At 46.8% G+C, this 12,883-nt stretch overlaps 5 protein-coding genes across 5 annotated transcripts; 4 read left to right on the top strand and 1 right to left on the bottom strand.

Annotated features, from left to right (window-relative positions):
* Positions 1 to 603: 603 nt before the first annotated feature.
* On the top strand, positions 604 to 1,157 carry ATNIH1004_011213 (uncharacterized protein; the record flags this gene model as incomplete). Its single annotated transcript, XM_033575779.1, has 3 exons — positions 604 to 624; positions 684 to 764; positions 855 to 1,157. 3 exons carry the CDS (start codon positions 604 to 606, stop codon positions 1,155 to 1,157), a joined length of 405 nt encoding a protein of 134 aa, XP_033421634.1.
* A 354-nt stretch (positions 1,158 to 1,511) lies between these two features.
* ATNIH1004_011212 (ureidoglycolate hydrolase) lies at positions 1,512 to 2,294 on the top strand (the record flags this gene model as incomplete). Its single annotated transcript, XM_033575778.1, has 1 exon — positions 1,512 to 2,294. One exon carries the CDS (start codon positions 1,512 to 1,514, stop codon positions 2,292 to 2,294), a length of 783 nt encoding a protein of 260 aa, XP_033421633.1.
* Positions 2,295 to 6,197: 3,903 nt separating this feature from the next.
* On the top strand, positions 6,198 to 6,894 carry ATNIH1004_011211 (uncharacterized protein; the record flags this gene model as incomplete). The annotated part of the gene is made up of 2 exons (XM_033575777.1): positions 6,198 to 6,296; positions 6,352 to 6,894. 2 exons carry the CDS (start codon positions 6,198 to 6,200, stop codon positions 6,892 to 6,894), a joined length of 642 nt encoding a protein of 213 aa, XP_033421632.1.
* A 913-nt stretch (positions 6,895 to 7,807) lies between these two features.
* On the top strand, positions 7,808 to 8,296 carry ATNIH1004_011210 (uncharacterized protein; the record flags this gene model as incomplete). Its single annotated transcript, XM_033575776.1, has 1 exon — positions 7,808 to 8,296. The coding sequence occupies one exon, from the start codon at positions 7,808 to 7,810 to the stop codon at positions 8,294 to 8,296; it is 489 nt and encodes a 162-aa protein (XP_033421631.1).
* A 2,249-nt stretch (positions 8,297 to 10,545) lies between these two features.
* atsC (SDR family oxidoreductase) lies at positions 10,546 to 11,475 on the bottom strand (the record flags this gene model as incomplete). Its single annotated transcript, XM_033575775.1, has 2 exons — positions 10,546 to 11,060; positions 11,127 to 11,475. 2 exons carry the CDS (start codon positions 11,473 to 11,475, stop codon positions 10,546 to 10,548), a joined length of 864 nt encoding a protein of 287 aa, XP_033421630.1.
* Between the last annotated feature and the right edge of the window lie 1,408 nt (positions 11,476 to 12,883).

Raw genomic sequence — 12,883 nt, 5'->3', positions numbered from 1 at the left:
TTGTGCCACTGCAATTGATATGCCTATGCTGATTGCCGGTCGTGACATGCAGGGAATAGCTGGGGGTGGGCAGTTCCAATTGGTTACCATCACCATCTCGGATCAGTGCGAGGTACGACTAGATTCTACCCAGGGTCAATCATGCACAGGATCTTGACGACTGACGACTGGTGTAGACTACGCCTTTCTGGGGCTCGTTGAATTCATATGGACTATTGTCGGGCCCGGGGCCACTCGTTGGTGGCTCGTTCACCGAGTCTGTTTCCTGGAGATGGATATTCTGGATCAACCTACCTATCTGTGGAACAGCATTTGTCCTCCTTTCGTTATTTTTGGATGTACATATCCGAGGACGGCGGCCATGGATGGCACCAAGGCAGTGGACTGGTTTGGCGGTCTGTCCATCCTAGGGCTGACGGTGATGGTGCTGCTTGGACTCGACTTTGGGAGCAACCTTTCCTTGGGGTTCACCCAAGATCATTTGCCTTGTCGTCTTTGGCTGTCTGATGTCTCCTCTTCATCTGCTGCGAGAAACGCCTGGCAAGGTATCCGTTTATGCCTCTTGGAATGTTTACCAAACGATCCAATATTGCCTGCTTCATCATGGCCTCTACACAGGGTTTAGTGAGTATTGGAAACAAGAGCCCGTGCGGATACCAGTTAATCTGATAGATTGGATGCAGGCTTTCGTCGGTGCAGAATACTACCTCCCTCTTTATTTCCAGTCTGCGAAGGAAGCAGCCCCCTTCCACTCGGGTCTCATGGTCCTGCCTTTTGTTCTAACTGAAGCTGCCTTGAGTCTGGCAGCTGGAATCATCATCCACAGCACAGGCCGATACCTTGAGGTGGTTTAGGTCGGAACCGCCGTTGTACTCCTGGGAACTGGATTATTTATCGATTTTGGCGCCGCTTCCTCGCTGGGAAAAATTATTGTCTACCAGATTGTCACCGGCATGGGGTGCGGTCTTCTGTTCTTCCCACCTCTACTAGCTCTCCAGAGTAACGTGCCTCAGGACCAGACGGCCGCTGCAACCGCGACATTTGGCTTTATCCGCAACATGGCGATGGCTATGTCGGTCGTACTTGGGGGCGTTGTCTTCCAGAACGGCATGGGCCAGCAGCAATCTTCCCTCCTCGTGTCTGGACTGCCTTCATGACGAAGAAACTGACGAAGAAACTGACGGGGTCGGAACTCTGATGTTAGAAATACATAAACTGTACAGTTAGTCCTCATGGTGTTTTCTCAGATATGAAGGTAGTCTCAAAGCGTTGGCTGGTCACAACCGGCCTCTTCCGTATTTGACGTTTAGCGCGGCGACTTCCGACGACCCTTTCCTCGTCTTAATACAGTAGAGTATTTATTTCCCCGTATGTCTCTCTTCGCCATGTTCTTCCATATTCCCTCCATTGTCCCACGCTTGCTGGGAGGCTAGTCCTTGTTCTTCCGTATCTCCTTGTTATTACTTCTCTTGATATTCCGGTTGTCGTCCCGGTGTGACATCATCACCACCATGACGACTCCAATTCTCACGAGCAACCCCACGCTGCGTGTCGTCCCAGAGCCTCTCTCCCCCGAGGCATTCGCACCGTTTGGGACTGCGATCTGCTCGCCTCTTCCTCGCGATCTCTCCACCACACCGGCGCTGTCGTCTCTGCCACCACACCAACCCAGCCCCGTTCTCGCGAACCAGTCCTCCGCCCTCAAGTATAGCCCAGTCTCGCCGCTCCTGGACCAGTATCCTGGTCTCTGTCCCAGCGGACACCCATCCTCGGCGCGCATGAGCATGTTCTCCTGTTTTCCGCGCCAGCTGCGAAAAACCATCTCCTCCTCCCCGTCCGCGACCGGGGACGCAGAAACCTCAGTCTTCGACGTGCGCATTCTCGAACGCCACCCCTACACCACCCAGACCTTCATCCCCATTGATCTATCCAGTCAGTCCCGCGCAGGGGACCAGGAAGAACCGTACTTCCTCGTCGTGGTGGCCCCGACTCGCAAGGGTGAAACCGTCATCGCGACCACCCCGTCCGGTCCCAAGTCCATCCGCGATCCCCCGGACTTGCAGAATCTGAGAGCATTCGTGGCGCGTGGTGGTCAGGCGGTTACCTACGGTGTGGGCGTCTGGCATGCGCCGATGGTGTTGCTTGGATCCAGACGGGTGGATTTTGTCGTGGTGCAGTTTGTCAATGGGGTCGGGGACGAGGATTGCCAGGAGGTTGGCTTTGGGGATGGTATTGTGGTCGATTTGCGTCGCGGTCGGTCGTTGGCTCTGGAAACGAGTGTGGCGAAGCTGTAGTCTAGATCTACGTGGACGGACGGCCATAAAATGCTCTTGTACATACAGACAGACATACGAACTTGATTTTCTACACAGCTCGAAGGCCTTCCCTTTCCGTTTTCGTGCTCACCCCTCGCCGCTTTTTGCTCACTGAGTAGACCTGAGCACGCCCTGAGCGGCCTGAGCTGATCATGAGCACGGGGGGGTGAGCAGGCTGAGTAGGTAGCCTCAATAAAATGCGGCACACTAGTTTCTCATCGACCATATTCCTTCATAACACTTTTCACTGGTTCCCCCTTTTACCCACTCAAACAAAACGATGTGTCGGCCAGCTGAATACGCGTATAAGCTACTATCACTGATCTATAGATAGGGATCCATCTATATTGAAAGGTAAGGTCTCTAACTATCTGAATCTATCTGGAAGAACTGAATAAAATTGGTCAACAAAGGAACAAAGTCGGACCGAGAGGATGCTGAATAATCAGTAATATAAACCTATTTTGGTCGACAATTGATTTTAATCTACAAGACAGCAAGCGGGGCGCGGAAAACAGCTCTTATTGCACCGTCCATCTGCCGCCAGCGACCGCCTACTGCCAACGACCATCCCATTGCCTGGCACGGTTAGGTACCTACCCTCTCGGGGATAGCGTGCTTTCTCGCTGCTCCTCGCCGCTTTTGCCCTTCCGCTGGCCGCCACAACTCATCTATATAAACCCGACATCTCTCCCTCGAACGACGACGCACTTTCTTCTTCCCTTTTTCCCCTCCCGTCTCCCTCGCCCGATGCACTGCCCCCTTTCGAAGGATGCCGCGCTATCAACGATTGCCCTTTTCCAGTATGGCGCGCTCCACTCCCCTAATTTCCCCCTGCAACGACGGAGTCGCCGACGGGTTGTGTGATGTTTTGGCTCCTTTTTACAGTCAATTCATCGGTTTTGGGCCGTTTCCGCCCCTGACCCTGTGCACTTGATTATGGAAGGATTTGGACCGCTGTTCCCCTGAAGTGTGGACGAATTTTTATTGCGACACTGTGTGTGACTGGTGGTCTTGAATTTCTTCATGTTTCGGTCTCCCCCTCCTCCCCATTTTCCCATTGCTCTGATACCTTGTTTCTGCTCTTGTGATGATATCATCTGCTGGGCTCCGGATGTTCCATATTCGGAAGTGAAAAGAGGTGTCTTGGTTATCAGGCTACGAGGATAACATGCAATGAACGTTAATGAGCGGTGTCCATTCAGCAAGGACGACCTGGATTGCTCACTTTCCTCCCCCTGCCCCATATATGGCCATCCCTTGGTCCACCCGGGCTTACTTTATCGGATCTCTTGCCCTGCATACCAACCAATAACAAAAATGCCGCACCCAATTCATTTTGGTCGATCTCTCGACGTCAGACCAAAAACGTGCATTTGGATAATAGTGCGTTTGGAATTTGGGATTTGGACCCGTAGCTCTTGACTGCGATCGGTTCTCGGTAACAGGACTCAGCCCCCCAGATGACATTTTCTGGACGAAGGTGGACCTGTCAGCCTGGCTTGGTATTTAAGGACAGGAAGATTTCGTCCCTTCGCTTATAGCGACGAGAGAGGCAGATTTATGAGAGGCGGCGCTCCAGGAAAAAGTATAAGGGGTCACAGAACAAGGGTCTGTCAATCTTCATTTTGGATTTCTTATCCCTTGGTGTCTCTTATCCTTCATCACGGACCGAATTGCAGCTGCCAGTGGATCGTCCGCGGGAGAGTTAGTTTCAGTCATCTCGGTATTGTGTACACTTGGCTCTTCAAGGGTGGGCTTCACCGCAGCACAGCCCTTGGAAGAACGCTTGTCTCGTGAAAGACGGCAGGTACTAACCGGTCCAAAGTTAGGCCTCTACCTATTGCGTATTCTGCGTCCCCACTGGCTCTGTTGAGGTCCAAATAGACCAGTGAAGACACATTCAGCAGCGCAGAAATGCTTGGCAGGAACGCTGAGGCACACCTCAGATCCTCAGAACCATGTGTTATCCAGAGCCTGGCTTGAAGGTGATGTTGCACTTCCTCAGACAATCTAAATAACGGGCCAATGAAAGCCCGATTTTTAATACTTGGAATGGTGACTGCGGCGGAGCTAAGGTGCACGTCCCGCATTCCCGACCGGAGCGGGTCAAGGCTGCAAGGGATGGGAAAAGGGACCGTTATTCCAGTAACTAGAATAATCTCGAGGAATGGTACCCCGGCTGGCGCTAATGTGTATTCTCTCGTGAATAAAGAATATTTCGGGTTTAGGAGAAGTCCAATTTTATTTGCTGTCCAACAAGAATGGACTTCACATAATTCTACTGTTAATCGCTCCTTTATCTCTCTATTCGTGTTAGAGGAGTTGCCACTTTTATAGTGGGACTATAGTTATATCCCGGAATAAAGGCGCTTATGTTGGTATTAAAGGTGACCTGGATAGCGCTTCTGGAGATCTTTTAACTGTGGCACAATCTATGGGGCGTATAGTTATATATCGGGATGCAGAGATTACACAGCAGGTTAATAAGGATAAGGTAAAATGACCTACGTTGTTGAGAACTTCGGGGAAGAAGGTATGTCGTGAGGTGCTAGGATAGCGGTGACTGGATAGTATATTGAAACTATCGTGCAATCTAGTATCGCTTGGTGAGTATGTTCATCTATCTACGAGAGAGAGCGTAGACAAACGCTTCCTCACGTCTACGTGTCCCTTAGCCCATGAATGTGATATATCAGATCGCTGCGGGACTAGGATATACGAAGGTGCCTTAGGCATCCTGATTTCCAACAGGCTAAATAGATTATTGTATTGGGACTTAAAGTACAGAATTTCCCACTATACAGTTCTAAAAGTTTACCAGATCTACAAATATCTCCCGCCAGGGCCTGGAAAGTTGCTAATTGATTCTTGCACTGGAGTTATTAACAAAACACTGGGAATCCTATGTATTCACACAATACAGTGGTATTCAGAGAACTCCAGACCGCTTCAGATGGAACACTTTTACTGTTAATGGTGGATTACAGGCTGTTAAATTAAACTATTGGACACCTGTTTTTTAGTGCTAGAACCGTTAATTATCCGGCCTCGCGGTGGTCAAAAACAGGAAGGCCCAGGGCGAGAGCTGTTATATTAGGAGCAGGTTAACCGCGCTGTCTGTATAGCTCAGCATGGCCAAACTATTCGAGAGAGCGAGGCAGCAAAGGCAGCAGTGGCTAAGCAGGCAGGTGGTGAAATAGTAGAGGGGGAAGAAATAACTTGGTTGCTTGAAGCATTAAATAAGGCATTACTTTAAATATTAAATAAGGTATTAAACAAAGCAGCAAGGCAAGTAATGCCTCAAGCAATGCCTCGGGGACAGGCTCAAGGGGGGGGGCTCAAGGCAGAGGTCAGGCAGGCGGTCGATCAGGGGATCTAACATGGTGTCAGTGGAATTTTAATCTCTATATTCTGATTAGAGAGTTAAACCTGGTTTAAAAACTTTGTATTTAATATTTAATAGTCACTTTTCAATCGAATTGCTTATAGCCAATTTTATGGGAAATTAATAAGATCGCAACAAGTGTATCAGTCACATGATATGTCCATATTAGGTATAGTAAAATCTGTGTCACTAAGCATTTACCAATTGGGTATAGTCACCTTTTTGCCTGTGTATTTAATTAGCAACGACCGCTTTGTGTTAGAGACTTACTGTATTCAGTATGGTCACATGGCCTCTCTTAGTCACCCATCTAGATAGTCAGCTCGCCTGAGCTGCTTGAATTGAAGAGAATCGTGCCTCGCGAACACTTTGGATCCAAGTCAACAATCTTTTATTTTCCCTCGCTCGCAAACACCTTTCTTAAATTATGTTCTTCTACGCACCACCACCAAAGAGACTACCGAATTCGTATCGTGATGGAACTTAACAATATCATGCCTACTGAAATCAAATTTCAGAGGAAGCTTTTTACCTCTGAATTCTCCGTTATATTTCTGGTTACTATCCGTAGCCAGAAATGCGTTATGAAGGTGGTAAGTCAACCCAATGATATTAGTCTACTGGGTATCCTGTCACTAATATAAGAAGCATCATGGAAGGGGACCACGACGGTACTACGAGCCAGAAGACCGTGAATTAGATATTCATGTCCTTGAAACTACAGCCTACACACGTTTGAAAGACAAAGGACTATGCGATCGGGGAATTGTGCTTCGTTTCCTAGGTTCCATGAGAAAATTTGATCCATCTTTGTGTCAACCTTACCTGAAGATGTTTCTAGACGATGAATACCTTCCTAGTGCCCTGTTTTTGGAGTACATACCCAACCTGGAGATGATCCAACTGCACAATTATACACAGCAGCGGATGGATAATATTCTTTCTGGCATCCGAGAGATACATGAAGCGTTAGTGCGACACAGAGACCCAAAGCCAAGGAACATGATGGTCGTTGGAAATTATCCAGAAAGAGTTGTCTGGATAGACTTTGATCGAGCGGAAACGTATGATGAAGACCAGATCACTAATGAACAGAGATGTCTTCTAGAAGAGGAGGAAGAGATAGTTAGTGGTTTTAAGGAATGCCTAGTGAGTATTCTTGCTGCCGAGTATATGTTTGTTAATTTCTAATTACAGCTTCAGGAAGCCGATTATATAAAAGGAACGCTTGACCAAGCGTATCTCTTTTACTGCACGTGATGAATTGCTTGTCTTCGCGAGGCACGATTCTCGTCAATTCAAGGGGCTCGGGCGAGCTGACTAACTTAACTAACGTGATCGATCACCGAGCTGCGCGGATCACCGAGCTGCGCACCCGCACAAAGCAGCCCTATAAATTGACTAATATCTCAACGAAATAAAGCGATTTTATTATATAATTAAGACAGCATTATTTACTAGGGCACTTGAGTCTATTATGACCTTTAATTTGAAAATCTACGTGGTAAGCGCGCAGTTTGGTGGGGACCGCGCAGCTCGGTGATCCGCGCAGCTCGGTGATCGATCACGTTATCTAGATGAGTGACTAAGAGAGGTCACGTGGCCATACAGAATACAGTAGGTCTCTAATTAACAGCTGGTTTCTAAGACACAGAAAGTGCGATGTGCCGAGTACAGCTGGTTACGAATGATGTCAAGAATACCATCGTGGCTCTCCATGAGGCCGCCTTTCTGCACCTATTTGACACCAGTTTTCATGTGATGCGTTCTGAGTTTGTGTAGTAGTAAAACCTTGATATAGCAAGTTGCGCTAAAACGAGATCCTCGATATAGAGAGTTCGCCACGTGTCCGTGTTTACATATTATCTCATAATTATGAGATTCCTGCTATTGTGGGACTCGTACTGAAGCTCGCATACTTTGTGCAAAACTCGTTATATCGCAGCCGTATTTCCCTCCAAAATGGGCAAGATAACAAGCTCTGTTTGCCTGACGCCGAGGGTCATGGGGCATCAAGGGCAGGCAAGCTACTCTGCTGCAAACACTTTTTAAATTCATTCGTGCAGTATCGACGGGCCAGGGGCTCCCTGCATCGGTTATCAACATGGGGTACGTGGATGAAATTGGTTACCTTTCGACAGACAATCTTAGGTTGAGAGAGGGAATGCGCGCAGGATCGGTCCGTCTACTTAATGAACAGAATGTTCTCGATGCTGTAGAGATTGCGGTCGCTCGGCAGAGCATCTCCAAGAAAAACCCCACGGAGCAAGTCCTCACGTCAGATGAATATACGGTGGGTATGAACAACATTAGGCATCGCTCAGACCCGACAGTTCGCCAACTGTGGGGAAAGGACGCGCGATTCAGCGCCTATGCAAATTTTGAGGCGTATACAATGAGACAGCACAATTCAGATGCAATAGATAAGGTGAGGGAAACAATTGCGAACATAGAGAACAACCCGGAGATACTGGATGACCCTGCCTGGAGAGACCGGATTGCAAGGGAGATACTCGCTGCGATTCGGACGCTGTCGGGATTTGGAAAAAATCAAGACGATGAGCAAGTCATGCAGAGCCTATTGACTCGCTAATGATATTTGAGATTTGCAACTGGTACCGACGATATATCAATTTGGAATTGTCTGCTGCAGATCTAGCGAATGCCATGACACTTGGTGGCTTGATGCCGGTCACCATCGCGGCACTTCGTGCAAAACGCGTTAGGTAGTATGACAGCTGGACTTGACTATATAGCTCCAATGATATTGAAGTTTTATTCTATTCACATACTCCATGGTTGGTCCAGGTGGGAAACACCATTATTGACACCAGTCGCAATTCCAATCCGCTAGGGTTACACCAACGAACCATCGTTGTATAAGTGGGATGGAGGAGTCGGCTGAAGACTAGTTAAATTAAAGCTAAATTATATAAAGCTTATTAAGGCGGAACAAATAAAAAGGGCAATTATAAGAAAAAGTTTGGTAAAATCCTAGGCTCTGGAATACATAGTCTTTAAAACGGGGATAAGAAATAAGTGTACTTATATTTTTGTCGCAATCGCAATGCACAGTTTGTTCACTAGGCCTGTGACTGTGAACAGTTGCTCCTGACAATTTGCCACTCAGTAGATATTCAATTCCCATCAGTTTTCTGCTTGCGTTATTTTTCTACACGCATATGAACAGACATGGGTATTTGGAGACAATTATTCTGGCACCAGTGCCAGACTACCGGTCCAAAATAAAGGGGGGGTGAGCGCTCAGGGAACCAGGTGTTTGCTCACTAAGCAGTGATCTGTGATGTGAAAAACTTACTGAGCAAGCCTCTGAGACCCTTATTAAAGCGGCGGTATCCAAAAGGGGAAAGTCTCAGTGTCTCTAGAAAATCAAGTTTATATAGGCACGTATATACCTACTTATGTGTGGGAGCCCGCTTGAGTGGCTGAATAATCGCCGCATGGATCAAGTTGGATAATCAACGTGGAAATTCATAATCCGCCAAATAGAGGTAAATTATATTGACAGTAAGTAATAAGCCTACAATGCAATATAGAGATCTACCATTGCTGCCCTCTCTGAGTGTTAAATAGACAATCAAGTTATACTCATATCGCATGTTTTACTGCTTTTATTACAAGTTAGATTTAGATGAAGACATACCTACGCGCATGTCTGGTGGGACAACCCGTTATAATCTATATAACTCAGCCACGACTGGACAGTTATACGCCTTATTCACTTAGCATAGTCAGGATTGACCCTGTGATTAAGGACCCTAGTAGGTCCTAGTCTTGTACAGGATTAAAAAAGCAGATAAACTAGGCTGTCCCCTAAGCATCGGCCTAGGCTGATTTATAAAACTGGATAGGAGAATTAATATAAGTTCTGTTTATTCCTTTAGTCCTTTATTAACGTGTCAACCTTTAGATAGCCACCGCTATTCCTAATTAACATTTAGTCAGTGCGCTCGATTATTTAAGGCCATTATTCGCCTTAATGTGGCCATATTTCGTCATCCCAATTGAGCCCTATTTCTTTAGTATTGAATATTCGCTTAGCTAAAAGAATCAGGCCTTCATAATCTCTGGAGTTGATACTCGTCAGTGCGCTTAGCGAGTAGGGTAATATATTATTTCTATCCTCTTTCCCCGTTTCCGGACTCCAGTTGCCGTCTCCGATGGATAAACATTCTTGCACAATGCAGTTATGTGCAATAAAGACAAGAAGCTGTAGCCCATCCGTTTTAGCAATATAAGGACCTTTTCATATTATCAAAGAGAAGTCCAATGAAATATATTCAGAGTTTATATTCTACGCCAGCTTTGTGAGAGCCTTCAGCTGAACGCCTAAATTATACGGGATACTTGTTGGCTGGCAGCTCAAAGAGTATGATTGAATCAAAGAGCTTATTATTCGCCCCCGGCGGGGGTGCACGAAGGTATCTCTTTTAGAAGGGCCTTCCCCAGGTAGTAGAGGATATAGAGCAGTTTCTATCTTGGCATCTCCTTGTCTCGCCCCCACAACTTAATTTTTATCTCCCTGGTGCCAAGATATCTCACATCAGGCCCATTGGTATCCACTCCTACAGAGCCATCATAACCACGGGATCAGCAAAGTGTACCGGCTTAGTTAGTATTCAAACATTGAGATGCTAAAAGTGGACTGTGGGCCATGGAGGAAATTCCCTTCCGCAAGCACATATTTAACACATCTAATATTCTTACGAAACATTCACCAATCTTATAGATACCTCGAGGTGACCAATATCGAGTAAGGAATTAGAATGTTAGGGGGTTCTATGGCAAAGAAACATGCCTTTGAGCCTCCCACTAATTAATCTACCATGGAACAACCTTCATCTGATTGTCCACATACTCCCAATAAGAACCACCATCATACTTCTTGCTATCGTCTGCAAGCAGCTGAACGATGACCTCAGCACCATCCTCCGGAGACCGTCCATTAGGCCAAAAATTGGTAAAGGCTGTCTTGAGTGGGCCGGGCGCGCAAACATAGAAACGAATGAGAGGTTTGTCACTGGTTCCCTCCGCTTCCACACGATCATTCTCTGCAACTTGCATGTGAACCGTCAGGCCATTCACTCCAATCTTGCTGGACCCATAGGGCGGCGAGCGCCCCATCTTCTTGGTCAGCGAGTTTTGGATGCTGCCAAGCCCCGAGGAAAGATTGATCACTATGGGGTCAGAGGACTTGTAGAGAAGAGGTGTAAAGGCAGTCGTGACAATTGCGACAGAGGTAATGTTGACATTGAGGATTTCATTGTAGGTCTTGCGGGCTCCGGAAAGATCATTTTGCGGTGGGACACGGATTATGCCGGCATTGTTCACTAGGACTATGTAGAGAAGTGATGAGCGGAAGAATATGAGGGAGTCTAGATCGACAGTTTAATGACACTTACCATCGAGTTTACCGTAAGTGTCTGTGACATGCCTAGCAACCGCAGCGATCTGCTGATCGTCCGTGACGTCCAGCTGAACCAGATCGATCTTAGCGGTGACTCCGAGGTCTCTCAGCTTCTGCACCGATTGTTGACCAGCATTAAGGTCACGGCTGCAAAGGATATATGTGTTGGATGGGTGACGCAGGCTAGCAACTTGGACAATAGCAAAGCCTAAGCCCTGGTTGGCGCCGGTGACAAGGACAACTTTCTCTGGCATGATTAGAATATAAGAATTGTAAGGATCTGAGATAACCACATCGGCCTTGGCCTGTTGGAAAGAATATTTTCGAATGCCTTGGTCAGCCATGGTCAGTCATGGGAGCTCGTCTTGTTTCTTATTCTGATGGGCTTACCGGAGTTAATGCCTCCGGAGGCCGGAGATTAGGGCTTTTGAAACTGAACTATTGACGCAAGGCTACTGCAAGTTATGAACCAAGATATGCATTTCCTTTGTCCTCCTAGGGTCCAAAGACTTGGCTGGGAGTTTACCCAGTGGCGGCACCATTTCCTAAGCACTAAGAACTATCTAACCTGACAAGATGATCGCCTCCAAGCTATTTTCTGAGAGGGTACGGCATTTTGGCACTATTGAGTCTTATGCTCATTTTACACAATATATTGGAATGTATACAGCTATGTATTTGTAATTCAGCTGAGCTTCGGCTTGGTTCGATTCGGCGGTATGCCTGAATGTTTGTAATGGCCCCCAAAATTCACAGTATAAACGAGACTGATTTCAGCAGGACTGAGAGAAAGCCAATGGCTAGGTACAGCTCTCGCATCATGTGTTCTCAAGTTACTTGGACCCTTGTTATGGCGGGCGCCTTGCAATGTACCCTGGTTGCTTCACTGATTTCCCTTGCCAACGCTACATCTATGTTATCTTCCAGCCAATTCGGTCTTTCGCCGGCTGCACAAGTGTTCATCCCCTCCAATGCAGAGTGAACAAATGAAACTCAGCGCTGGACCACCCATGAGCTTTAAGTGGTCAGCAAGGACATGTCCAGGGCCCGGCGCTTCGTGACTTCTAAAGTCTTACTCGGTATCGAAGTCCCCTCTGTTTCTTGTGTTTAAAGTCAGGAACAGAAGTGCTAATTCTTGCTGAGTAAAAAGAAACACCTGTAATGCAAATAGGATGAAGATTTTGAGAAGTCTGTGCAGAAAACCAGGCTGTCGCGTGTCCATAGTGAAGACGTAGTGTTTCGAAAATCGTCTCTAGTAAAGTTAAGCTTTTGTCTCTTAATATCCTCAATGACCCCCTAGGTCGTTAATATTTTGTAATACACTGAAGCTGTATTAGCAGGCGTATTCCTTTTGGATGGGGAATACCTACGGAATATATCTCCGCCCGATCTTCTTGAACGATCCTACTTTTCGTAGCTTCCTCAGCCGCCAAAGAATCTCGTAAATGCAAGAGTACTGTTACCTTTTTGCTTTCACTAAGCCTCCGCTGACCCCAGCCGAGTCTATATACCAGCGAATAAAATCTTTAATACAAACAATATCCGGAGCAGGGCAGTTGGTTTTAAGGTCGTAGTTGGCTGGCTTATGTTTCTCTTTTATAAGAGTCTGATAGAAAAACAAACCATGTCTAGGTGTTGCGAGTCGCTTGTGGGAAGACCCACTCCTGATAAAAGAAAATATATTAACACTGGAGATTCTTTACTTTGTTAAAGTAATCATATTTGCCTCTTTTAGTGTCCGTATCTTTGTAA

The sequence above is a fragment of the Aspergillus tanneri genome (assembly GCF_003426965.1).
Source record: "Aspergillus tanneri strain NIH1004 chromosome Unknown AapTan_8_pilon_pilon_pilon, whole genome shotgun sequence".
Taxonomy (NCBI): domain Eukaryota; kingdom Fungi; phylum Ascomycota; class Eurotiomycetes; order Eurotiales; family Aspergillaceae; genus Aspergillus; species Aspergillus tanneri.
This window is presented reverse-complemented; position numbering and strand designations above follow the sequence as displayed.